General features: G+C 35.3%; 1 protein-coding gene across 4 annotated transcripts in view; it reads right to left on the reverse strand.

Annotated features, from left to right (window-relative positions):
• The window catches only part of Ddr (discoidin domain-containing receptor 2), a 1,446,713-nt gene that overhangs the window by 43,790 nt on the left and 1,376,191 nt on the right, over positions 1-26,732 (reverse strand). For 2 of the 4 annotated variants that reach the window (XM_069815692.1, XM_069815691.1), the window contains one exon: positions 22,824-22,995. In XM_069815692.1, the coding sequence (XP_069671793.1) occupies positions 22,824-22,995 (172 nt within the window). The remainder of the gene's footprint in view (positions 1-22,823; positions 22,996-26,732) is intronic. The other 2 variants (XM_069815694.1, XM_069815693.1) reach the window with 2 other exon arrangements.

The following is a 26,732-nucleotide window of genomic DNA, read 5'->3' on the forward strand; positions in this document are numbered from 1 at the left end:
CTACTACTACTACTACTACTAGTAATAATAATAATAATAATAATAATTTTATTGTAATATACCTAACAATAGTAATAACAATACTACTACTACTACTACTACTACTACTACTAATAGTAATAATAATAATAATAATAATAATAATAATAATAATTTTATTGTAATATACCTAACAATAGAAATAACAATACTACTACTACTACTACTACTACTAATAGTAATAATAATAATAATAATAATAATAATAATAATAATAATAATAATAATAATAATTGTAATAATAATAATAATAATTGTAATAATAATAATAATAATAATAATAATAATAATAATAATTGTAATAATAATAATAATAATAATAATAATAACAACAACAACAATATATGAATACTTATTACAGAAAACAGCTTCCCTGTCACTTCGCCATGTTCTGGATGGCAGAGCGTATAATGTCGTTTTATGTTGCTCAGTATCTTACAACATAGTAAACATTTTACTTTTTCACCGAACGCAAAACAAAAATAGTCTTCCTCCCACCGTACGGAATAATCGTTTGCTTACAGAAGGTTTTGACTGTGTCATTGCCCCGCACTGTTCGTACGTTTACTAAGTACTTGAACCGCCTTCCGCAGTCATCCGTCGAGCTTCGAACGAGGAACAGCACGCTCTGCATTAGAAGGTTGTGATTACAGAACGTAATCGCGAGTCAGAGAATGAGCATACCTGACGTAGACTATAGATGTTGGAAACGTTTTCGTAAAAACTTAGAAATTTGCTTTTGAAGCATCATGAGTCTACACCTCGTGAAGCAACACAAGCATAGGCCTCCGTACGTCGTCGCATTGGTCGCAATGAACTTGGGCACACGATCCACACTCTCTGGTGTTGTGGTCTGCAACTACTTCAACTATGCGTAACTTTGACAAATATATTCCACTAAATCAAGGATCGCGAACTTTCGCTTCAGAGTTCTGCCTCCGCATTAAACTGTTCAAAATTAACTGGGACAAAGTTCTGAAGTTGATAATATTCATAATGTAGCCGTCTTGGCAAAAGATACACAGAAATATGCAACTTCTCCACACAGACGAGCTCCAGCTATCCATTAATAAAGCTGTCATCTCTATGGCGCATCCTTGTCATTTTGTCCCTTCTGAGGCTCAAGCGCGCTGGCTTTTCATTCGGGCGGCCCAGGTTCGATCCCCGACCAGATCGTGATGTAAGTTGCAGTGGACAAGCAAAGGGTTTTTCAGAGCGTATTCTCCTTTTCCTCTTTCGCTTCACCAACAATCTCCGCCTAATCTCGTTTCATTTATCATCTACAACAGGCCTGCACAAACAGCGCTCAACGAGCGCGCGCGCTCCTTCAGAGCGGGAGAGCGGTGTTTACCGCTCGCCGAATCGGAAAGGAAGATACGTCAGAATGATATAGACTTGCTATAGGTAGAGGAGAGGGAAACGACCACTCAGTTATCTAGTGGAGTGCAGTGTGTAGGCCTATTCTCAGTAACTGTTTCACGTTGCTTACCTACTGCTACAGTACAGTATGGAAGAATCTAAAAGACGGAACATAACATTTAACATTTAACGATTTACAGCTCGAACTTATTGATCTTCAATGTGACCTAAGGGCTAAAGATCGTTTGAATAATACTACTAGCCTGGTTGAGTTTTACAAGACTAAACATTAGCAGTAGTAACCACGACTACACTGGCTGACTGTGAAAATGATTGCTATGTTTGGCTCAACATTTATATTTGTGAGCAACTGTTTCTATAATCAACTTTAATAAAGGCAGACATCGAACATCTGTAACTGATGTTTCATTACGATCAGCAGGCTTCTGTTCCTTTCAGCTGCCAACAGCATAAAACCTCGTTTTAATGTACTGATAAATAAAAATATAACAAAATGATATTGTACATTTAAGTAGCTATAGAATTTGTATTATTTCTGTAAAATAAATATTTCTTTATTAATTAATAATAGTCCAAGATAGTTTTGCAAACACTGAACGGGAATTCATTTCATAAGCACTCGTAATAGTACTTCCTTTTGTGTACATTTTGTACGAGATCACCCCTTCTTCCAGTCCACCCTTATACAGAGCGCAGCTAATATCTGCATTCCGCTCATGAGCTGTGAGCCGGCTCGGAGAGCGCAAACCTTGTGCAGGCCTGATCTACAATGTTCAGAGACGGTAGATTTTATAAACCAATTGAAATTTAGCACTTTAGAAATCATATTTAGCATTTTATGGCACTTCTTAATGTCCGAATGTAGCATTTTGTATCGTTTTTGTGTAGAACATTTTTTATAGAAATTTTAGTGGTAGAAATTTAATGACATAGATGTGTTAACAGGTGCATTTTCTAGATTTTTCAGTTAACATTCTCGAAAATAATATGGAAAGGAACATATAAAATAGACTGAAATTGTGAATATTAAAAAAAAAAAAAAACATGCCAAAATATTACATGGTGGTATTATATCGCACTCGGCGAAGATTTTCTTGCGAATACTGAATCAGCGTTTATATTCTAAGATGAAAGAACAGTTGGAAGAAGAGCAGTTTGGCTTCAGGAAGGGAAAAGGTACGAGAGATGCAATTGGATTGCTACGGACAATCGGTGGAAGATACCTAGAGAAGAATAAAGAAGTGTATGTAGTATTTGTGGACCTAGAAAAGGGTTTTGACAGAGTGCATTGGAATAAACTGGTGGGAATCCTGAAGAAAATGGATGTGAATTGAAAAGAGAGAAGGCCGTTCAGTAATCTTTATATGTAACAACTAGTCATAATCAGGACAGGGGAAGAAATGTCAAAAGGAAGTGAAATAGGGAGAGGAGTACGTCAAGGCACTTTTATCATGTACTCTGCTCAATAACTACTTGGACAATCCATGTTGAATCTTTCGTACACTACTTTTAACACTTGAATATAAATAATTGATTAAATGGCGATCTTACTATGGTCTTAATTACGTAAGCATGTGCGGCTTACAGCTGTTTCGGTGCTACTTGACACCATCCTCACACACACAAGATCGCATCCTCATTCAGAAAACAGAAATACAACATAGCTTACAGAACAGAAAACACTCAAAGACATCTCAACACACAAACAAATAAATACGACCACACAGGCGTATACAAACTCACATGCAATAGTTGCGACAGTTTCTACATTGGACAGACAGGCAGATCATTCCAAACACGCTACAAAGAACACATTAAAGCAATAACCAGAGGACACAATACATCTACATATGCCGAACACATAACTAATGCTAACCACACATACAATAACATAAATACAGACATGGAAATCCTACACATACAACCCAAAAATCAAAAACTCACCACAATAGAACAATATGAAATATACAGACACACTAAAACACACCCTAATTAAATTATCAACACACAGATCAATTTCAGAACACACACACTATTTGACACAATTCTTCATCACACGAACGCACCCACACAACAGGCAGTGAAGTTGAGATGGCGCCGAGACACAGAAGGCTCTGAGGATGGTGTCAAGTAGCACCGAATCGGCTATAAGCCGCACATGCTTACGTAATTAACAGGAGTAAGATTGCCATTTAATCAATTATTTAACTACTTGGAGGATTTAGTGAAGAATTGTTTTCATAACATGGGAGGAATGATAGTAGGAGAAAGAAGAATAAAGTGCATAAGATTTGCTGATGACATGGCGCCGTTAGCAGAAGAGGAGACGATACTAAGAGATATGCTACTGGAGCTAAATAACAGCTGTGAGCAGTATGGGATGAAGATAAATATAAATTAGACGAAGACCATGGTTATGGAAAGAAAACTGAAAAAGGTAAACCTTTGAATTCGAAATGGGGCAGTGGAGCAAGTGGACAGCTTCAAATATTTCGAGTGTACTAGAAGTAGTAACATGAGCTGCTGCCAGGAAGCCAAAAGAAACACAGAAATGGTCAAAGAAACTTTTAATAGAAAAAGAAGCATCTTCTGCGGACCTCTGGAAAAAGAACAAATGAAGAGACTAGTGAAGTGCTTTGTGTGAAGTGTGGCATGGTATGGGGCAGAAACATGGACATTACGACGAAGTGAAGAGAATCGACTAGAAGTATTTGAAAAGTGGATATGGAGAAGAATGAAGCGTGTGAAGTGGACAGACAGAATAAGAAATGAAGCTGTGTTGGAAAGAGTGGGTGAAGAAAGAATGATGCTGAAACTGATCAGGAAGAGAAAAAAGAATTGGTTGGGTCACTCTATATGCAATTTCAATTTGATTATGGCTTTAAATCTAGTTTGTTACTGCCTATTTAATTGCATATAATTAATTTTATCCTATGATTGAAGTTCTGGCTGATATGTACATCTATTATCAGGCATTACATCTCACTTGACGATATGTGTCAGAGGAAGAACAATTGTTTGTATGCATCAGAAGTCTGATTAGTGTAATATGTCACTAGTTCGGCGACGTATGCAATGGAGGAGAAAAGGAACTGGCCACCGTACTCCATTATCTTCTGGCTTAGTTGCCTCATAAGTGGTGCCTTCTTGGTGTCACTTATGAGGTTCCAACCTGTCTTCGAACAGTTGACTAAACAACAACGTAATTAATTTTTGAGTGTCTATTTTCTTGCTTATTTTTAGTGTCCATAATCTTTATCTTAACTCATAATTAGGGACCAAATTTTTATGTAATATCAAGGTGTGAAATATGTACATATTTATGTAAGAGAAATAGGCCTAAGCTAAATATGTACCAAAATATGTAAAATCATGAAAATATTTAATATCAATATCTGGCAGGTATAGGATAGGTAAGACTCTCCAGTTGTGATTTCATAGAGCACCCGACTTTTTTTTACCGCACACTTGACACATTACTATTTTTCCATCTTTAGTGAAAGCTTCATCCATCGCAATCCATGATTTTATTTTTGTCGTTACGGTTGAAGGTACAGGGGCCATTTTAGTTAGTTAAAAGCAGTAGATAAACTCACTTGCACTTAATAGGTACTGGAAGTACTAAAACTAGTACTGAGTGAAATGAATGACACAACAGTACTGCAAGCACTGTTTCGCTTTACTAGATTAGGAGAAAATAAGAGGAGATGTGAGACACGTGCATTTTAGCTGCTCCCTGTAAGGAACAAGTACCTACTAAAACCTCAAACTATAGGCATTTACAAACTGTTGTTTGAAAAGTGACATTCCTGTCTCATTCAAAAGGGTAGGATTATTCCAGCCGAGAACCATACTTTCTAATTGGTTGGAAAATCCAATTTCCGTATAGATCTACTAAATTTAAAATAAAGAAGTCAAGCAATAACCTGAAAGTCTCATGTCAAACTTGACACGTGTTTTCCCTGGAAGGATTAGGAAGAGGGTGGGTAAGATTGCAAATTGCATGGGAACGGCTTATTAAGACGTGTGCAGAATAATTATAGTTGGAGACAAATCCTCGTCCCACTCCACCGCATAAAGGCAACGCTACTTTCTGAGTGATTTTTACAATACAAGGTAGTTGTTTGAGAATTCTTGCCTTTTGTTCACTCATATTTACAGTGGGCGGTATGGGGTGAGTGCCGCTTTTACTTCCTGGAGCTAAGATGTTATGTTCCATCCCGAAATATATCCTTTCTCGGGTAGGTAAAATGCTTCTTGAAGCTGTGTATTTCAAATTGTAAACTTTCCCAGCAGAAGTTTTTTTTTTCTTTGAAAGAAGTAAAAATGAATAAAACCCCTAAATATGTAGATTTATGTAATATCAAGCCATAATATGTAATGTGTGGTAAATATGTAAAAATATGTAGTATCAAATTTTAATATATTAATGGTAATTACAAGATTCGCAAAGATTTGTTATTTATATACGGTTAGTTGAAAGGAATATAAAATGTAATTACATAAAAATCCGGTCCCTACTCATAATAAACTGTTTCACAGATTCAAAAAATCTCATAATTCACTTTTAAGAGCATTGCAATACTTTCTTTTTATAGTTCTTATAATTAATGAAGAAGTCAAAGTAAACGCCTAGTTCAGGACACGCAGTGAACACGAGACACGAACACACTTCCGCTAAAGAAATCAGATCTACGCGCACTTACAGTTGAAACACGACCCTGTTCAGGAGTGGCCCTAACTTTCGTTAGTCAAAAGGCAGTCACAGCTGTAATGGCTTCCAAATAATAGAAGTGGAGTCGCACGTGATTAAATCATTAGCGAACAATTTCCAAAGAAAGTTCACGCATTCGGGTGATACTCCGCAGTGGAGATCGTTTAACAGCCATTCTAGCTGTTATCCCCGAGATAGGACGGAGAGTAAACAGGCTCTCACAGAGCAGCTTATCTCGACCACCCCCCCCCCCTACACTTCCGCTCGCGCACGATCCACCCCAAACTTTATAACACATAACGAAACTTTTCAACAGAGCGTGTCATCGAACGGCGATAGCTTGCGCGCGCTTCATTCACTTGTTTCGGTCGATAGAGGTCACTTGCGACAACGTGAAACCCGCAAACTGGATTTCTGACAGGAGATCATGTTTGACTTTATTATTTTTCTTACATATATTTTACTCTCGACTGAGATATGTTTTGCATCTTGGGTTAACTTTAACACAATGAACACTAGAGTTCCATGAAAGTCTGGTCTAATACACTATTATATGCACTTACTGGCTTTCGCTATACTGGAGAATTAGCACGGTCACTTTGAACCGTGCCGTTACGTTTACCACCAAATTTAAGTAAATACACAATGTCACCAACATAAGAACATGACGTTGGTGTGTGGCGTAGTTGGCGGGAGAAATTTTTTCTCTCTCTGTCTACCTCCTTCGTTCTGAACATTATTGAGAGATAGCACCACTGTTAGCGACAATGTGTATTTGCGTAAATATTGCGAGTAAATTATGACGAGTGCCTTAGATGAGAGGCTCGGGACAGAAACAGTTTTGCTGTAGCGCATGCGCGGACCTCTCATGCAGTGGGAGCGTGATCCTTACTTGAATTTATTTTTGTGTGTACTTGCAGATTAAATGATTGAGATCCCTTCTTGCTCCGGTTACAGGCCTTGCATTTACGAAGGTTATGTTATGTTAGGTTAGCTTAGATTAGCTTAGCTTAGGTTAGGTTAGCTTAGGTTAGGTTAGATTAGCTTTGGTTAGGTTAGATTAGTTTTGGTTAGGTTAGCTTAGCTTTGGTTAGGTTAGGTTAGGTTAGGTTAGCTTTGGTTATGTTAGGTTAGTTTTGGTTAGGTTAGCTTAGCTTTGGTTAGGTTAGCTTTGGTTAGGTTAGGTTAGCTTTGGTTAGGTTAGGTTAGGTTAGCTTGATTTGGTTCGTCCATGTAGTAGTTAAAATTATATAATATGACAGATTTTGATTCGTAATATTGTTAAAAAATAATAGGCATATAATGAAAGCGGTGAATAATTTCATGGTCCTTAAATTTTTTTTCGTAAAAGGCTGGGTATTTTTCTATAGGCCAGAAATAAAACAGCAACGCCGTCATAATTACGTACTTTACGCTTTGGCGAACATTAACCGGAAATTTACTTTCCGTCATTTTAATTGTATTCCGTGAAACACACCTTTTTTGCTGTTAATTTCCTTGTGATAACCTAGTTTATTATCTTATTACATCTTCATTTTCTTTTAATGCATTCAAAAAACCGCCGTTGTACTACATAAAACCTTGAACTTGACTAATGGAGTGAATTATTTAAGAATATAGTCGCGAATTTGACTACCACCATTTCGATTATATTTTGTTTGATAAGGCTCGGTACGGCCCGGTGACTAGTGGCCAGCGAGTAGAGTCGACTATCGATATTGGTCTGCCGTGCGTATTATCCAGTTGTTCCCTGGCTTTTAAGGAACCCGGAGGTTCATTGCCGCCCTCACATAAGCCCGCCATTGGTCCCTATCCTGAGTAAGATTAATCCAGTCCACATCATCATATCCCACTTCCCTCAAATCTATTTTAATATCATCTTCCCATCTACGTCTCGGCCTCCCTAAAGGTCTTTTTCCCTCCGGCCTTCCAACTAACACTCTATATGCATTTCTAGATTCGCCCATACGTGCTACATGCCCTGCCCATCTCAAACATCTGGATTTAATGTTCCTAATTATGTCAGGTGAAGAATACAATGCGTGCAATTCTGCGTTGTGTAACTTTCTCCATTCTCCTGTAACTTCATCCCTCTTAGCTCCAAATATTTTCCGAAGCACCTTATTCTTGAAGTAAGAGTCCAAGTTTCACAACCATAAAGAACAACCGGTAATATAACTTTTTTTTTATAAATTCTAACTTTCAGATTTTTTGACAGCAGACTGGATGATAAAAGCTTCTCAACCGAATAATAACAGGCATTTCCCATATTTATTCTGTGTTTAATTTCCTCCCGAGTGGCATTTATATTTGTTACTGTTGCTCCCTGTTGAATTTTTCCACCTCTTCAAAGGATAAATTTCCAATTTTTATATTTCCATTTTGTACAATATTCTCGTCACGACACACATTATTATATGTTATTAGGAAAAATTCTTGTAGCCTATAGTATGGATTTGTAACTTTGTGTTCCACAAAATAAAATACAAAAGTTGTACACTATTAGTAAAAACACAGGTTAGTATATACAATCACGAAGCTTGAATTGTGAGGGTGCTAGAAACAATAGACTGTGCCGGTACTATTTCGCATTGTATGTAATGAGACGATATTAGCGATCCTAGTGGTTAACAACTATCTATGGATACATATTTACTACTTATTGAGCTTCGTGACTGTATATACTAGACTGTGGTAAAGAGTTATTAGTGACGTCATGAAAGTGTATGGCGGAGGAATGGCTATTTGCCACATGACGTCATACCTTGAATTAGGTTATGTTCACCTCCTTGGCAATAAATTCGTATTTCAGAATGCAAAAGAAAGGTTTATTATCGTTCCTATAATATTTCTGAACTACTTCATCAGGAATAATGATAATTTAAATATTTTATCATTTATCTGTCAATATTTAAATGTAATCTCCCACTTAAATATGACCGTTGTAATTTCAGTGCATAATAGTGCCAATTTCAGTCGAGAGATGGTGCAAGTATCGATCTTCCCACAAGCGTGTGCAAGGCTTCTATAGATTCAGCCAGTGTAAGAAATTTCGTAGCAGGCTAACTCTGATATATATCGAAAAGTTACTAACGATCTTCGAAAAACTTTGTTGAAAATAGCCAGTAAACATGTTATTATCTTTTTACGGCTTTTAGAGAAGCCTACTTCCAACTGATAAATATGGCAAAGTTAAACATTAATAAAGACATACTGCTTGATTTAGTACGCCTACCCTACAGTTTTGTTGAAAGAGGGGAATCCTGAATGCTATATGTACGTCTAGTTCGGCATTTCCTTCCCCTCTGAAATCTTAAAATTGCAACTTTTTGAGACTTAAAATTAAAAATCTTGTGACTGATGTAATTCTAAACTGTCAACTATTTATCTTTCCGTGAAAATTCGGCGCATTCTCTTTAATTGACAGTTACGTAATATATTTGCTTATAACACTTTTAGAAACGATTAATACAGGGACATCATTTTATTTTTACTAACATTTTTAATATTAACTGGCCTATACCTCCTGATCAACGCCGTTTGTTACCCCCTTCCACGACTGGAGTTCGATGATACTGGAGTAATATACAAACAAATCACTTTACTAGGTATAGGAGGGAAGAAAAGTAGTTCATCCATTTACGTAAACTAGGAAATATTGAGCTTTCGAGTTTGATCATTTTCATTAGGTTTTTGTTTAATCAAAATACAGTACAGTATTAACAATGAGTGTTTTTACTCACGAACTGAGCTATCCATGCGGACGTATTCATTATGCAGTGTATATTATATTGTCTACAGCACATTAGCGTACAATATAGAGAATGAAGTTAAATTGAAAAATAATCATAATATGGATATTTAAACACATTTTTGAAAATGGTGGCCGTTCATTTCGATACAGGCTACAGTTCTTTTGTGCATATTATCCCACTATAGACTATTGTACCTAATCCCAATTACCAGTTTCATTCTTCGTACTAGTAACTCATGTTGAAATAATTCTGTACCTACTATTTAAAAGAGTACTTTACGTACTGTACATCCAATCTTCACTTCTGCCCGATCCGAAAAGATAAAATTACTCAGACATGCTATCTACTGTCCGTCCAAGTGGTTATGTCGTAGGGACGTAGAAAGGGAGGAAATCACGTGAAGTTAATTACTTAACGAGGCCCTTTTATTTAAGTTATTTTAAACAGTTGTATAATATTACGTAGACGTCCAATTCCTAACAGAAATTAATGTTCTCAGAAAAGAGCTGAGACAGCCCAGCCACTAGCTGGCGAATAAAAGCTGGTGGGGGAAACCGGGATGCGACATAGGCAAATGGACGACAGTAGTTGGGCGAAAATGATTCAATATTGAAAGCTCTTTCGTCACTGGAAAACGCAAACATATTTTTGGAACGTACTGTTCACTATGACCGTAAGGCTACTATGACTGTATATGCAGTCTTGGATCTGTGTGGAGGACGGTGAACTTCATTAGTAGAAGGGGTGGGAGTGAAGTACATTCAAAAACTCAGGTACAATAAAAATTGAAGTAAAAATAAAATGATGTCTCTGTATAAACATTGTATATAGTACAGGGTGAATCATAATTCGCACATATGCCAGCCACCACGTAACTTACCATAGCAAACTATGCCCAAATTATTCTTTCGGAAAATTGCTCCCCGGGCCTAATTTCCGAGAAAAATTGAGTTCAAATTACACGATGTGGCAACGCTGGATAAACGGCAGCATGAATGTAGCAAAGTCAATCCATCATTTCTTACCCGCTTCAGTTACGTGTTCTGAAAGTCTAGGGCAGACCTGCAGAACTGTAGCTCCTGAGAGCGACTCTTTACTCCTCTTTCTTACCCCACCCACCTTTTCTACCAGTGCGGTCATGGCGTTCTAGTTACGCTCGGCTGCATCAACATTCATTCTCGGCGGCAGGTATACAATACACTATCAAGAATTACACATGAACAGATAATAAAATCCTTAGGAACATACCTTTAGAAAGTAAGAGAAAAATGAATGAGGGAAATAAATACATTAAAAGACATGTAACATAAATTTTAAAATGTATGTGTGCATATAATGTAAGGAGGTCTACCTATGTATATATCGTCCTATTACTAGTAAAGCCGATTAAATCCACTTTTTGTGTAAAATAAGTTAAGTACAGTCCCCGACTTGTCTTTCCGTGCTCTGTATTCTACTAAAATGAAATAAGTCCGAAATGTTGCTTGCAGGCAACAAACCAATTACTTTATTTGAAGAATTTATTATGATTTTTCGTGCATTAATAAAGTTTTAATTTCTCTTTTTACAAAACTTGTATTACTTGTCTTAACTGGTTTTACTAGTAATAGGACGATAAATAAATTGTACGTTGATAAGTGAGTGATAGCTATATGACAGGATATCAATGCTGTCATTCAACATTGTAACGCACTCCAGCCAAATAAATAAATGAATGAATGAATGAATGAATAAATGAATGAATGAATAAGTAAGTAAGTAAGTAAGTAAGTAAGTAAGTAAATAAATAAATAAGTAATAAATAAGTAAGTAGATAAATAAGTAAGTAAATAAGTAAGTAAGTAAATAAGTAAGTAAATAAGTAAATAAATAAGTAAATAAGTAAGTAAATAAGTAAGTAAATAAGTAAATAAATAAGTAAATAAGTAAGTAAGTTAATAAGTAATAAATAAGTAGATAAATAAGTAAGTAAATAAGTAAGTAAGTAAATAAGTAAATAAATAAGTAAATAAGTAAGTAAATAAGTAAATAAATAAGTAAATAAGTAAGTAAGTAAATAAGTAAGTAAATAAGTAAATAAATAAATAAGTAATAAATAAGTAAGTAGATAAATAAGTAAGTAAATAAGTAAGTAAGTAAATAAGTAAATAAATAAGTAAATAAGTAAGTAAGTAAATAAGTAAGTAAATAAGTAAATAAATAAGTAAATAAGTAAGTAAATAAGTAAATAAATAAATAAGTAATAAATAAGTAGATAAATAAGTAAGTAAATAAGTAAGTAAATAAGTAAACAAATAAGTAAATAAGTAAGTAAATAAGTAAGTAAATAAGTAAATAAATAAGTAAATAAGTAAGTAAATAATTAAATAAATAAATAAATAAATAATAAATAAGTAAGTAGATAAATAAGTAAGTAAATAAGTAAGTAAATAAGTAAATAAATAAGTAAATAAGTAAGTAAGTAAATAAGTAAATAAATAAATAAGTAATAAATAAGTAGATAAATAAGTAAGTAAATAAGTAAGTAAGTAAATAAGTAAATAAATAAATAAGTAAGTAAATAAGTAAGTAAGTAAATAAGTTAGTAAGTAAATAAGTAAATAAGTAAATAAAATAAATAAATAAAATAAATAAATTAAATGAAATTAAAAAAGATAAATGAAATAAATAAAATAAATAAAATTAAATGAAATAAATGAATTAAATAAAATAAATAAATAAAATAAAATAAATACAATTAAATAAAATGAATAAATAAATAAATTAATTAAATACATAAAATAAAATTAAATAAATAAATTAATTAAATTAATTAATTAATTAATTAATTAATTAATTAAATAAATAAATTAATTAATTAATTAATTAAAATAAATAAATATGTAGCCTAAATAAATAAATAAAATAAATAAAGTAAATAAATAAAATAAATTATAACAAGATTTATAATGGTGGTGACAGAAATCCTGATGAGTTTGAGTGTGGTTTGGCGAGAGTCAAACACAGTACCATCCGTTCTGCAAGTCCTCCGACATGTTAAAATAAAACTTAACTAAAACTGTGTGCAGGAAATAGAAGCGCGCACAATAAAAATGGTCTCAAATGTGCACACGACACAGCCTTTCGGAAAATGGTTATTCGGAAGAATGGATTCGTAAAAATGTACGGCAGTCATTTTCTATTAACTACCACCATCTTAGATTCCCTTCTACGACGTTTTCATGTTCTGCTTCTCACTTGGCCGACACTGACATTTCAGGATTATATTCCGCCAAAAGTTACTTCTGAAATAATACACAACATTCTTCTAGATTGAAATGCAAGTTTCGTCACGGATAGAGATTAAATGGAGAGGACTTTGATTTCTGAATGTATTTCTCATTAATGTAAAAACTGAACTCATGAAAGACAGGGGGAAATCCTAACTAATAAGTGCCATTATCTCGTATCGAAATCAATGGGTAAATTTTAAACTAAAAGTTGGAATGGACATTATTATCATTGGAAACGCGACGCTCCGCTTCTCAAGTTTGTGAGAGCCAAGTTTTCACAGAGTAGCGGCTTCCCCCCTCCCCCTGCACTGGAACATTTCCAGATACCGAAACATCAGGACGATTTCTGCTGGAGCCCGACGCTACACACAAACTTGGAGTGCGCCCAAGAATCACAGACGCTAACTAAATTTCCGTTTGCCATATTTCCTTGCTACACTTCTTTAGGTGTTCGCATACCGCGAGGTGCTTCATACTTCGTTAATATTTCGTTACGGGTCACACAAGAGCAAACCACTTTCTCCAGATAATAAATAGAGATTAATGGTTAAGTAAATGATATCGGGACTAAGGGAACCCGTCTCCAGGTATGTGCACAGGAAGTCGTTAAGATGTGCCAAGGCGTCGAAACTGAATGGGGAAAAACTTGCGTAAACGAGCTGGAAAGAGTTTTGACTGGGGGTCGCCGTCTAGAGGTTAAGTTCCTTTTATTGTGGATCGGCTTTAATTTTCGACGTAAACGATCCCGAGCCACATTGATGAACTCGGAGGCAGCGGGTTCTGTGCTCCATTCATCGTGGCATAGACACCGCTGACGTGCGGATGGAGCATTCAAATAAATAACAGACAGAAATAGACGATCGTCCCGAAGCAAGAGTGGAGCAATAAAAACGTTAACTGATTTTATTGCCAGCTGCTTCCAATCTATTTTCATTTGGATTATTTCTTGTTTTTTTTTTTAAGTAATTTATACAAATAAACAATGGCAAGAGATTCCGGAGTTTATGAATGACCTTGAACATCTGTAGTGAATTTGAAGTTAGGATTTCAGCTCGAGGAATCCATTCTCCAGCCGACAACGCTTAGACAAAGACTAAAGGCCCATTCACAATGAAAATTAAACATGTAAGCGTTAACTTAAATATGTAAACGTTACGGTAAAATCACATCATTCATAAATATAACCGCAAAGATACTTGGTAACCATGGAAACATAACAATGACGCCATCTCTTCATATCACAGTCTACTATATACAGTCACGAAGCTTGAGTTTTGAGGGTGCTAGAAACAATAGACTGTGACGGTACTATTTTGCATTGCCTATAATGAGGCGATATTAGCGATCCTAGTGGTGAGCAACTATCTATTGTTTGCATATTTACTACGTATTGAGCTTCGCGACTGTATATACTAAACTGTGCTCATATTCTGTCGTACACTTCAGCGCTCCACGATTGTGTACTGTTTGCAAATCACGTAAGCATAAGCATGAAAGTCTGGAGTTCGCAAACTTTGATGTTAACGTCTAAAGGCAATGTTAATGTCAGTGTTTATGTGAATCATTGTGAATGATCCCATTTGGTAACCTGGCCGCAAACTTCTGTGTTCATGTTACGGTCAAAAAATCTGAAAGTTAGAATTAATAAAACAGTTATATTACCGGTTGTTCTTTATGGTTGTGAAACTTGGACTCTCACTTTGAGAGGGGAATATAGGTTAAGATGTTTTAGAATAAGGTGCTTAGGAAAATATTTGGCTCTAAGAGGGATGACGTTACAGGAGAATGGAGAAAGTTACACAACACAGAACTGCACGCATTGTATTCTTCACCTGACATAATTAGGAATATTAAATCCAGACGTTTGAGATGGGCAGGGCATGTAGCACGTTCGGGCGAATCCAGAAATGCATATAGTGTGTTAGTTGGGAGGCCGGAGGGAAAAGGTCTTTAGGGAGGCCGAGACGTAGATGGGAAGATAACATTAAAATGGATTTGAGGGAGGTGGGATATGATGATAGAGAATGGATTAATTTTGCTCAGGATAGGGACCAATGGCGGGCTTATGTGAGGGCGGCAATGAACCTCCGGGTTCCTTAAAAGCCAGTAAGTAAGGAAGTATGTTTAATTTTCATTGCCGTCTATAACGATGTGTGGAGGCTGTAGTTCTAATCCCGTCAAGACCCGTTGACGATGTTTCGACATGTTTTCATAATAATGACTGCATTCTTCCTAACAATACCTCAAAGCTCCGGGAATCAGAGCCCAAGATCTGTTAAATCTTTCAGGCGACATCCTTCGAAAAATATTGGAAATATTGGAAGAAGGAATTACGAATATAAAAATTATAATAGTGTGTGTGCTTTGAGTGCGACTATCAGCAGAAAAAATTACTTTATTTCTGAACTAATTACGACAGAGAAAAATTACAGAGATAAAATTGATTCGTTTAAGCTGCGAAATTTATGGCCCGCAATTTATATCTGCCTGCTTCTCTGCTTGTGGGAATATCAGGATTAAATCCGCATGTAGATCTCAGATCGGATCGTTTTTCAGTAAGATAACATAATAATGAATAACGTACAGTTTGGTTACTACTCACACCTTCGAAGAAACCCTGCGACAGGAATCAGCACAATAATTTGAATTGGTTGCTATAAAGATTTTAAAAGTATACTATTATACTCACCGCATTGTTTAAGGCACAAATGGGACACAAAGCATGGACCGATATCAATGCTAGATTAGCAACACCATCATACTTAGGAAGGACTGATCATATTAGGAAGTTTAAATGTAGAAAACAAAGAACGGACGTGGCAAAATTTTCTTTTGTTAACCGCACAATAGTAGACTGGAACAGCTTACCTGCGGCAATCTTTCAGGGTGGTTCTCTTAAAATCAATACATTTAAGGAAAGGTTGAGAAGATTAGACTGAAAATGTAATTGGAGGTGCAGTGTAATTATTTAAGTTGTGTCATGTAATTAATTGAGGTGATATATAATTAATTAAGTTGATATGTAATTAATTAAGATGATATGTAATTTAGTTGATATGTAAATAAATTAAGGTGATATGTAATTAATTAAGATGATATGTAATTAATTAAGATGATATGTAATTAAGTTGGTATGTAATTAATTAAGGTGATATGTAATTACTTAAATTGGTAATAGTTGAGTGAAATAGAAGTACTTATAAGTTAGATTTACTTTTGCTTATCGTAGGCGTTATTATAGAATAGTTTTTATTTATGGTCCTAGGTTTATTGCATCTACTATTTATAGATTTACGTTTATTTTATTTTATTTCATTTACGTTTATTTTATTTTATTTAATGTAATTGTAATTATTGTATATTATATATCACTTCCACCGGGTGCATACCCAATTGTAGTGTTAATAAATAAATACATACATACATAATATACAGAGAATAATTTTAAGTATACAGGGTGAACCGTAAGTAATGTCATTAATTTCAGGGAGTTATTCATTGAAATATTTCAAACCAATTTAATATAATTTTGCTCGTTTTTGCTCCCTTTTCGAGATAAAAAAATTGTGTTGTATGAAACATTTCATAGCGTGTTTTGGGAAAGCTATTGACTGAATTCCCAAATGCTCAGTCAATTTAAGAGAGCAGTGTATTATTATAACCAATGATTGAAAGCATTTTAGTTTTGGTCTTTAAATATGCAGAAATTTCATCCGAACGAATGTAACTCTTCGTTCTTCAAAGGAATTTTAAAATGTTACCGAATTCATGGAAGTAGACCTACGTGAAAACAAAAGTGATGTTGCGCAAGTTGTTTTGTTTTTGTGTAGACTGGCATTCAAAGATACCGAGCCCTACTAATCGATAGTGATTGATAATTTGTTTGTGTAAGTGTAGTTTCAGTCCTGACGCTGTTATTTCCGGCGTGACTCCGCCTCTTTGCTTACATCTTAGAAAGTGAAAGCTCTATAAAGTCTAGGTAGGTAGTATCGTTCGCCATTTTTGTTCTTACGTTGCCGAGCTACCATACGAGGAATCTATTTGCCACACCGTTAAACATTATCATGTCGTAGCTCCTATGATAATAAATCAAACGCAATGTAATTCAGCAAATAATTGAGCGGCAAATAACGTCTTCGTGTGCTTTCTGAGAACGCCAACGAAAGAGCTAAAATGGCGGGCGATTATATTAAGTATTTATCGAGCCTTAAGAAATGAATCAGCGAATCACAAGACGCACGCGTTTAAATTTAGCCGACCTGCAACGCGATTGGCTGCCGGAAATTAGAGCGACGGGACTATAGTAGGATTGCAGTACATGTAGGAATAGAATACGCGGATGACAGTCAGTATTGCCAACAATATGTAAATTGAATATTCTATTCAGGTGATTTCGCTAGTATAACTGCAGTCCATAGGCTACTGACAGAAAAGCTAATGCCTTTCCATATGATTTAAAGTCAAGGGTCACAAAATTAGACCTAGTACTTAAGTTACATTAATGATCAATTTACTTAAAAAATATAGCCTAATAATGAAGATACACGCGGAATATTGCACTTCTTAAAACACCCAACTGTGTATGTGAGCAGGTATTATGTATATTAATATGTGAATTACTCGATGGCCAGCAGGCTGGTATACTAAGTTTCCATAATTATGTCCTCTGTGAATGGCACAGCAGAGCAAGAAGCAGTCATTGGGAACAAAACACTGGCCACACAGAACATCTCTTGAACTTCACACAAGAGGAAAAGCAACAAACGCAACTTCACCATGAAGAGAAAAACATTTGACTAACGATCAACATCTAAAGAAAGCACATCCACAACAAGTAAGATAATGTTTCAATTTTAGTGCGTTTAAATAACATAAGAGTTTCTATCTGATGCTTTTCCAATTCACTGCGGGCTAAAGCAGGGAGATGCACTATCACCTTTACTTTTTAACTTTGCTTTAGAATATGCCATTACGAAAGTTCAGGATAACAGGCAGGGTTTGGAATTGAACGGGTTACATCAGCTTCTTGTCTATGCGGATGACGTGAATATGTTAGGAGAAAAGCCACAAACGATTAGGGAAAACACGGGAATTTTACTGGAAGCAAGTAAAGCGATCGGTTTGGAAGTAAATCCCGAAAATACAAAGTATATGATTATGTCTCGTGACCAGAATATTGTACGAAATGGAAATATAAAAATTGGAGATTTATCCTTCGAAGGAGTGGAAAAATTCAAATATCTTGGAGCAACAGTAACAAATATAAATGACACTCGGGAGGAAATTAAACGCAGAATAAATATGGGAAATGCCTGTTATTATTCGGTTGAGAAGCTTTTATCATCTAGTCTGCTGTCAAAAAAACTGTAAGTTAGAATTTATAAAACAGTTATATTACCGGTTGTTCTTTATGGTTGTGAAACTTGGACTCTCACTCTGAGAGAGGAACATAAGTTAAGGGTGTTTGAGAATAAGATGCTTAGGAAAATATTTGGGGCTAAGCGGGATGAAGTTACAGGAGAATGGAGAAAGTTACACAACACAGAACTGCACGCATTGTATTCTTCACCTGACATAATTAGGAACTTTAAATCCAGACGTTTGAGATGGGCAGGGCATGTAGCACGTATGGGCGAATCCAGAAATACATATAGAGTGTTAGTTGGGAGACCGGAGGGAAGACCTTTAGGGAGGCCAAGACGTAGATGGGAGGATAATATTAAAATGGATTTGAGGGAGGTGGGATATGATGATGGAGACTGGATTAATCTTGCACAGGATAGGGACCAATGGCGGGCTTATGTGAGGGCAGCGATGAACCTTCGGGTTCCTTAAAAGCCATTTGTAAGTAAGTAAGTTAAATAACATAAGTAAATAATTCCGATTTGCTTCAACAAAGTTTAAAATTAGTTGCCAATACATTACAATTTTATACAGTTTTCTTTCCTTGTAATTATTCTATTATCCCAGTATTAATCCGAAACTTGACCTTCAGTCAAATTCATATGACACAAATTGCACCATCTGCTTCATCAATGCTAGTGTCATTAATTTCGACATTTGATTTCTTCCAGCGATTCTAGGCACCCGACTCACATCTTGCTACATAATCCACTATACATACAGTATTGCACTTTGATCAGTTATCCGTAAGTTCCATTTAATACATTATAATAACTAAAATTAAATCCATTAATCAAAGTTAGGTTACCAACTCACGGTTTCAATTATTTTCAGTGTGAGTGAACAGCAATAAAGCAAACGCACACCGCCAACTCAACAATAAATACCAAAACCCAAAATTTTGGCAAAAAGATTATCACAATAATCTGCATAAGTATTTACGACAGGCCATGAAACATACACTACGATATATATTGGAAAGATGTGCATCACTAAAATATGGAAAGATGAATTAAAATATGCAATACAACATTGTAATTGCAAATCATCACATGTATAATACAACATGATATAAAGTCAGTTCAATTTTATATTTAACCCTATTTCTAGCCTCACAATATTATCTTATTATTAATCCAGCCCACATGTGAAGACTTGCAAACGTATTTCTATTGTACATTATACTGGGTGTTCAGTTCAAAGTGTGTCATGGCTCGCTGTATGCCGTCATGTGGCTAGCCGATGAGCCTAGAGAATTCGATCTTCCTACACTTCCGCAGAGGTGTATAACCTAAGAGGCAGAGAAGTTGCCTACCAAGTACGGCGTTCATTCTGAAGAGTACGTGCCGATACGTACGGTAACGCGGTAGTGGCAGGAATGTGAACTGTTTGGAAACACGTACTGTCGGGATATGGGGAGAGGGTTAAGACGATTACTTACGTATTTGTTGACATTAACTTCGACGGTCAACATGGACACGGAGCATTTGATTTGTGTTGTGGAATGTTACCGTACGCAACCGATGATAACAAATACCCTGCGTACGACTTGCCGGCGCAAAACACAGTTCGAAAGAGGTTATAGTAGCACACAGACCGTACAGACCGCCATCTGTTGCTACGACGTTCAAGTTATACCGTACACGTTCTCAAGTTCAGATTGAAGAACGCCTTAAATAATAGGCAACGTCTCTAACATATAAGCTGAAACTCGCTTCAAATCGGTGACCCAACAACAGTGACGTCATGACACACTTTGAAATGAACACCCAGTATGTACACTTTTAAATGTTGACATTAGGGGCACCTATATTTGAATATTAGAATATTAACAGATTTTATCCCCGTATGCCATTAAACATGTATTGTATGTGTAGAGAATGTAGAGAGTAATGATATTGCAAAATTGATTGTTCGTATCTGAAGATGTTGACACTGTTCAACGAAAACGTTTATACGTCTTGTAACTTATTAAGCAAAGGTTAACACCTAAAATATACACAACAGTAAAGTCAATGACTGAAACAATAAACTTTCATTATATATATATATATATATATATATATATATATATATATACAGACTTTTCTGAAAATTTACATAAAATGAATTGCTAAATATGAGTTGTTAATTATGATAATAAATTAGGGAACCAACTACTGGAACAGGTTAAGCAGTGATGGTAGCACAGAAGGAAAAATCAATAATAGAATTTCAGCAGCAGGAAGACTGTATTATATGTTAAACAAAAATTTTATTAATAAAAGAGAAGTCTCCAAGAAAACTAAATTAACAGGATATAAAACCACGTATATCCCCATATTAATATATGAAGGCGAGACATGGTCTCTGACCTCCAAACGTAAGAGTCAACTACAAGCCATGGAAATGAGATATTTAAGAAGAATAGAAGGAAAAACTAAAAGATATAGAATACGGAACCAAACAATAAGGCTAAGTCTGGGAATTGATCCTCTGGTAGAACAAATAAAATTATCACAATTAAGATGGTTTGGACATCTCGCTAGAATGAACAAACATAGCATGGCAAGTTAGAATGGAGGGAAAAAGACCTAAAGGAAGACCGAGGCAGACCTGGGAACAAGGAATCCAAGATACCATGCTGGAGAGAAGGATCGAATGGAAAGAGGCAAGGTCCATTGCTCAGGACCGTGAGAGATGGAAGGCTCTTTGTAAAACCTCTACACCAGGTGGTAGAAGAGGATCAACTAAGTAAGTAATTATGATAATATAATAGTTTTTGTAAAATATACCTTTAATATTTGTCACAGGACATGTTTCACTTCATCACGTCTCCATATTAAATTCAATAACGCTACATTCGCATTGCTAAAAGTGCTAATGCATGTTTCGTAAAAATGACACGTGATAGAGAAAATCTGAGATCTGTTTTGGGTTCAACACCCTAACAAACCATAAATATAGCATACATTTTAGAAAAGTTTTTAAGATCCTTCATTTTGCATGCCTTTATAATAACTAGACTTCGTGGAATTGCCACGAGAATCGCAAGGTTTACTGCGCACGCGGTATAGACTGTATGAGAAGGGGGCGTGCAACGGATGGAGTATGTCTCTGATGTACTGCGGTTACAATAAAACCTGTATCCTGCATTCAAGAAATATAATGAATGATCACTGAAGTAGGAAATGTCTAAACATGTAAATACACAATTATTTTGTAGTGAGATATATTAGCTCTTAAAATTTAATGTAAGATACTCGCATCATCCTTCAATATGTGCATTGCAGTGAAGAGTTACGTACATTTTGAGCGACTGCAAAGTGGACCTCCTCCGATGGTCACTTAAACAGTTTTTATATTGGGAAAATGTACGTTCAACATCACACGATGTAGTAGGTGCATATTTGAAGAACGGAAATCACTACTTTTTAGTACACCAACTTCAGTCGTCTTGTCGTGACCTGATAGTACATAATTTATAATACGAAGTTGCGAATAGGCAGAATTTTTAACAATAATGTTTCTCAACTTACATTTCACTTTTTTCTGAAATTAGTGATTTGTTATTTTGTATAACGGTTTGTGATACTTTATCCACTATATTAAAGGCTTCTGAGAGTTGGAGTTTAGACGATTCTTTTGGACACGATTTTAAAATTAGAATAAATGAACAGAATATCTTCCAATAGCTGTTCAGAAGGCAATGATTTTACAGCTGCAACAGTGGAACTGTCTGTGCTATCCAATGCATCAATTATCTCCATTATTTTGCCGTAATATTCTGAATAATATTTAACAGCATCCAACCACGTTTCCCAACGAGTCAAATTGGCTGCGGGGGTAAGGGTATTCCAGGGGCAATTGTTTGGAACAGCAACACTCTCATTGTAGTATGTTTGATTGAATTCTTGTCTGCACTGAACAAATGTTAAGCTTTGACTATTCTAACCACAGTAATGCAAAAACAAGTGCTTATATAGGCATACGGTTGCTCTATCTATTTGGACCGGTCACAACTCTTTAACATGAACTGCTTATACTACGAGAACTGGAGGTCGCTCACCTCCTCTATACTACCGTACATCGTCAATCTGACTGCATGCTGTGTGTGGCAATTCAACGAAGTCTAATAATAACTATTCAATCTTAAGCTGAAATTCTATTACTGTAATTCTATTTTGAAATTAGGAAATTTTTTTTGGAATCTAGGGGAAAAATAGAAAGTATTTTAGGGACTTTTAGTCTAAACAGATTGGCAGACAGGCTGGTACTCACCCGTGTAGTCCGGACTGCTGGGATGCCGCTGGTGCAGTTCCTGGCCGCTGTACACGTTGAGGTTGTAGGGCTCGTGGTAGAGGGCGCTCTTGTCCACCTCGGCAGGATCCTCCACCGACACCTGGCCGTACACGTGTCCATTAGCACTCACGTTAACTCGCATCTGCAGTTCCTACACGCGGGGGGAGACGTCGAGGGAGGGGGCGTGCAGGTTAATAAAAACAAAACAAGAACAAAACGCAAATGAAATCTTAGAAACAAAAAATAGTGCAAGAGGAGGGGAAAAAGAGTATGCAGTTCACTGCGAACGTAAAGTGGTCAAAAACTTAAAAAATTCATGCAAGTAATAAGTAGGGCCAGGATTCATAATCAAAAAAATCTGAAATATGCATAATAATGCAAGAAATATGCAAAAACATACGGAATCAATTTTTTTGGAGGGTATTCCATGTTTCTAAAAAAAATTAATGTTACGTCAAGTAGGTGGTACATGCTTTTATTTGACATTAAGTTACTTAAGACATTTTACTAAAACTTTGCATAGTTCCCCATATGAACAACACACTTTGATATCTATAATGTAGAATGTACAGTTTATTTTAAACATTAGGCCTACAGGTCAAATACTTTATGATACATTTAATATAAAATTTGAGGGAAAAATAACTAACATGTTTGAGACTTCACTGTATTAGTAGAAAGTTCGATTAAATTAACTCAGAACAGAAGAATTACATCAAAATTAAAATATTTTAGTAATTTATAATGTAAACGTTGCCCGGTAGAATAAGATATTACACAATTTTTTATAATTTTTTTAAATAGGCCTAACTATTACGTTTAAAAATAATAAAAGTGCTGATAGTGTAGGCCTATATGAAACATTCCAATTTTTTTCAAAGGACCTATATGCTCTGAAGAAAAAAGTTTGAATAGGGTAAACTAGGGTCTGTTGGACAGTCGGACATGTTGGACACTCCTTACTTTAACGTGTTACCACGCCACTTGTGGGCACCATATTCAGCTAGAAGTCAATGACGGAAGTAGCCACGAGTGGGGCTACTTCCGTCATTGACTTCTAGCAGAATGTGGTGCCCACAAGTGGAGTGGTAACACGTTAAAGTACAGAGTGTCCAACATGCCCGACTGTCCAACGGACCCTAGTTTACCCTATTGTAAAATTAAATTACATAAGTTAGGTCAGATGCAACAGTGTTCATGAGTAGAATAGTTATATACAATAAAAGTAATTTGATACAGTTATATGAACACTTTTTAATGATTGAATAAAATTAATAAAATCGGTTAAAAACTATACATGTTTCGGAGGAATGCTCCTCCATCTTCAGTGGTAGTACCACGACGCTGGTGTGGATGTTCGACCACGTAACGTAGCTTAAGGAAGACTGAAGCTACGTTACGTGGTCGAACATCCACACCAGCGTCGTGGTACTACCACTGAAGATGGAGGAGCATTCCTCCGAAACATGCATGGTTTTAACCGATTTTATTAATTTTATTCAGTCATTAAAAAGTGTTCATATAACTGTATGAAATTACTTTTATTGTATATAACTATTGTAAAATTATATTAGAAAAAAGGTGTAACTCTCTTAAATTGCAAGTTTCCGTCCGAGATGTCACAGAATCATAACACGACAAGGAAGACCACCTAGAATCGAACTGCGGACTCCAAGTAAGCATAAGTAGGGCCAAGATTCATATGAAAAAAAGGTCTGAAATATGCATAATAAAGCAAGAAATATGCAAAAACATGCAATCAATTTTTGGGGGGGGGTATTCTATATTTCTAAAAAAAATGAATGTTACGTCAAGTAGGTGGTAGGCTACATGCTTTCATTTGACATTAAGTTACTTAAGACATTTTAATAAAACTTTGCATGTGTGTACAGTTCCCAATATGAACAACACACACACACACTAACAACGCGATAACACGCTAGAAATTCCACTTCACACATCATCTCTGTATTCCTCATCTTTCACTGTTGCTACCTCTCGTCACTGGAACTCTCTGCCGCCTGAAGTCAAGGGCTGCCGAACATTGAAATCTTTCAAATCAAAGTTAGAAAATTATCTTATGACGAGTTGGCAAACTAACTTACTATTATGACAAGTGTTGTATTGCATGTTTCCACGTATTCACATTTTTTATGTTCTAGTGATATTTAACTTATTTTATATTTTTGTATGTATGTATGTATGTATGTATGTATGTATGTATGTATGTATGTATGTATGTATGTATGTATGTATGTATGTATGTATGTATGTATGTATGTATGTGTGTATATTAGCGAAGTGTCATAATATTATCTATAAGTGCAACATGCTATTCATGTTAAATTCTCTATGTTTTTCGACTGTAATTTCAAGGCATTAATCTAATTAATTTATATATGTTACACTCTTACAAGTGTATATTTATTGTATGGTAGTCTGTAAGTTTCAATTTGTTATGATTAGTTTAAAATATAACCCTAATATACTATATATAAAATAGGGTTTATAAATATGGAATAAATACTACTACTACTATATTTTTGTTTTCATATTTTCCGATAATGGCATATGTATAATGTGATAAGTTGAGTTATATATAATCATAATTTTCCTTACTGTATGTACCTAAAAATATTGTATTCATTGTATGCGTTGTACTGCACTATTTTATTACTACTATTAGTATTATTATTATTACTACTATTCTTATTTTTATCATTATTATTATTATTATTATTATTATTATTATCAATAATTGTCTTATTTTTATACCTTATATGTCTCATTTATTTTGACCTGCTGTTCACATTTTATCATGCTTTTTCCTTTCTTTCTGTATGTTATATATTATGTCTGATTTCTACTTACTTGTTGTTTACATTTTATTATTATTATCTTATTCAGTTTTGTGTGTAAAATTGTAGTATACTTTGTAAATTTGTAGTGTCTTTTGTAAAGCAGTTTTACTCCTGGTTGAGTGTTAGAGAAGGTCGTATGGTTTTAACTCTGCCAGGTTAAATAAATCATTATTATTATTATTATTATTATTATTATTATTATTATTATTATTATTATTATTATTATCTATAATGTAGAATGTACAGTTTATTTTAAACATTAGTCCTACAGGTTGTAAGCAAAAGAACGAAGAAAGCAGCAATTTGGTTAGGTGGAACTGAAGGAACTGGCTACCCTATCCCATTATCTCCTGGCCTAGTTGCCTCATAAGTGGTGCCTTCTTGATATCATTTGTGAGGTTCAGACTCTTCGGACAGTTTACTAAACAACATCATCATGCCATCTGCATTGTGCACCATTCTGAATTTCTATAACCTGATTACGATGAAAGCTCTTTAAGTGCCCAACGAACATACAACGCGCAGCTCACAGAAGAAATTGATCTAGTTAAATCAGGGCTTGTTTAAATGGGGCGAGTCTGCAGATCCCATGTGGATCCCTGCACATTATGCTTAACCCGCAGGATAATCGGATCCTCAACCACAGCGCCCAACTGCGCCCTGCAGGGTAGGCTACCCAGGCAGACAACTCCACAGCCCCTGAACCAGCCTCAGCACGTCGCCGAACTGTGATAGAAATGAACTGGAGACGTCTTAATAAAATTAAGTCAAAGCATATATTGGGGAAACGGGAGAACTCTGAGAAAAAACCCCAATTCCTTCCCTCTTCACTATAATGTCCTTAGATTTTTTTATTAAATATCCTAGGCTTGACCGGCACTCGAAGGCGTGGCAGGCTACACAGCACTGCTTCTACAGCAACGCAAAGTAACCCAAGTAATAGCAGAACGGAATAGTAAACAAGATTATGATAAAAAATTGAAAGATAGTATAGTCCGGGTCAGCTTACTTAATACCCCAAGGGTGA

This window comes from Periplaneta americana, chromosome 17 (genome assembly GCF_040183065.1).
Source record: "Periplaneta americana isolate PAMFEO1 chromosome 17, P.americana_PAMFEO1_priV1, whole genome shotgun sequence".
In the NCBI taxonomy this organism is placed as follows: Eukaryota; Metazoa; Arthropoda; class Insecta; order Blattodea; family Blattidae; genus Periplaneta; species Periplaneta americana.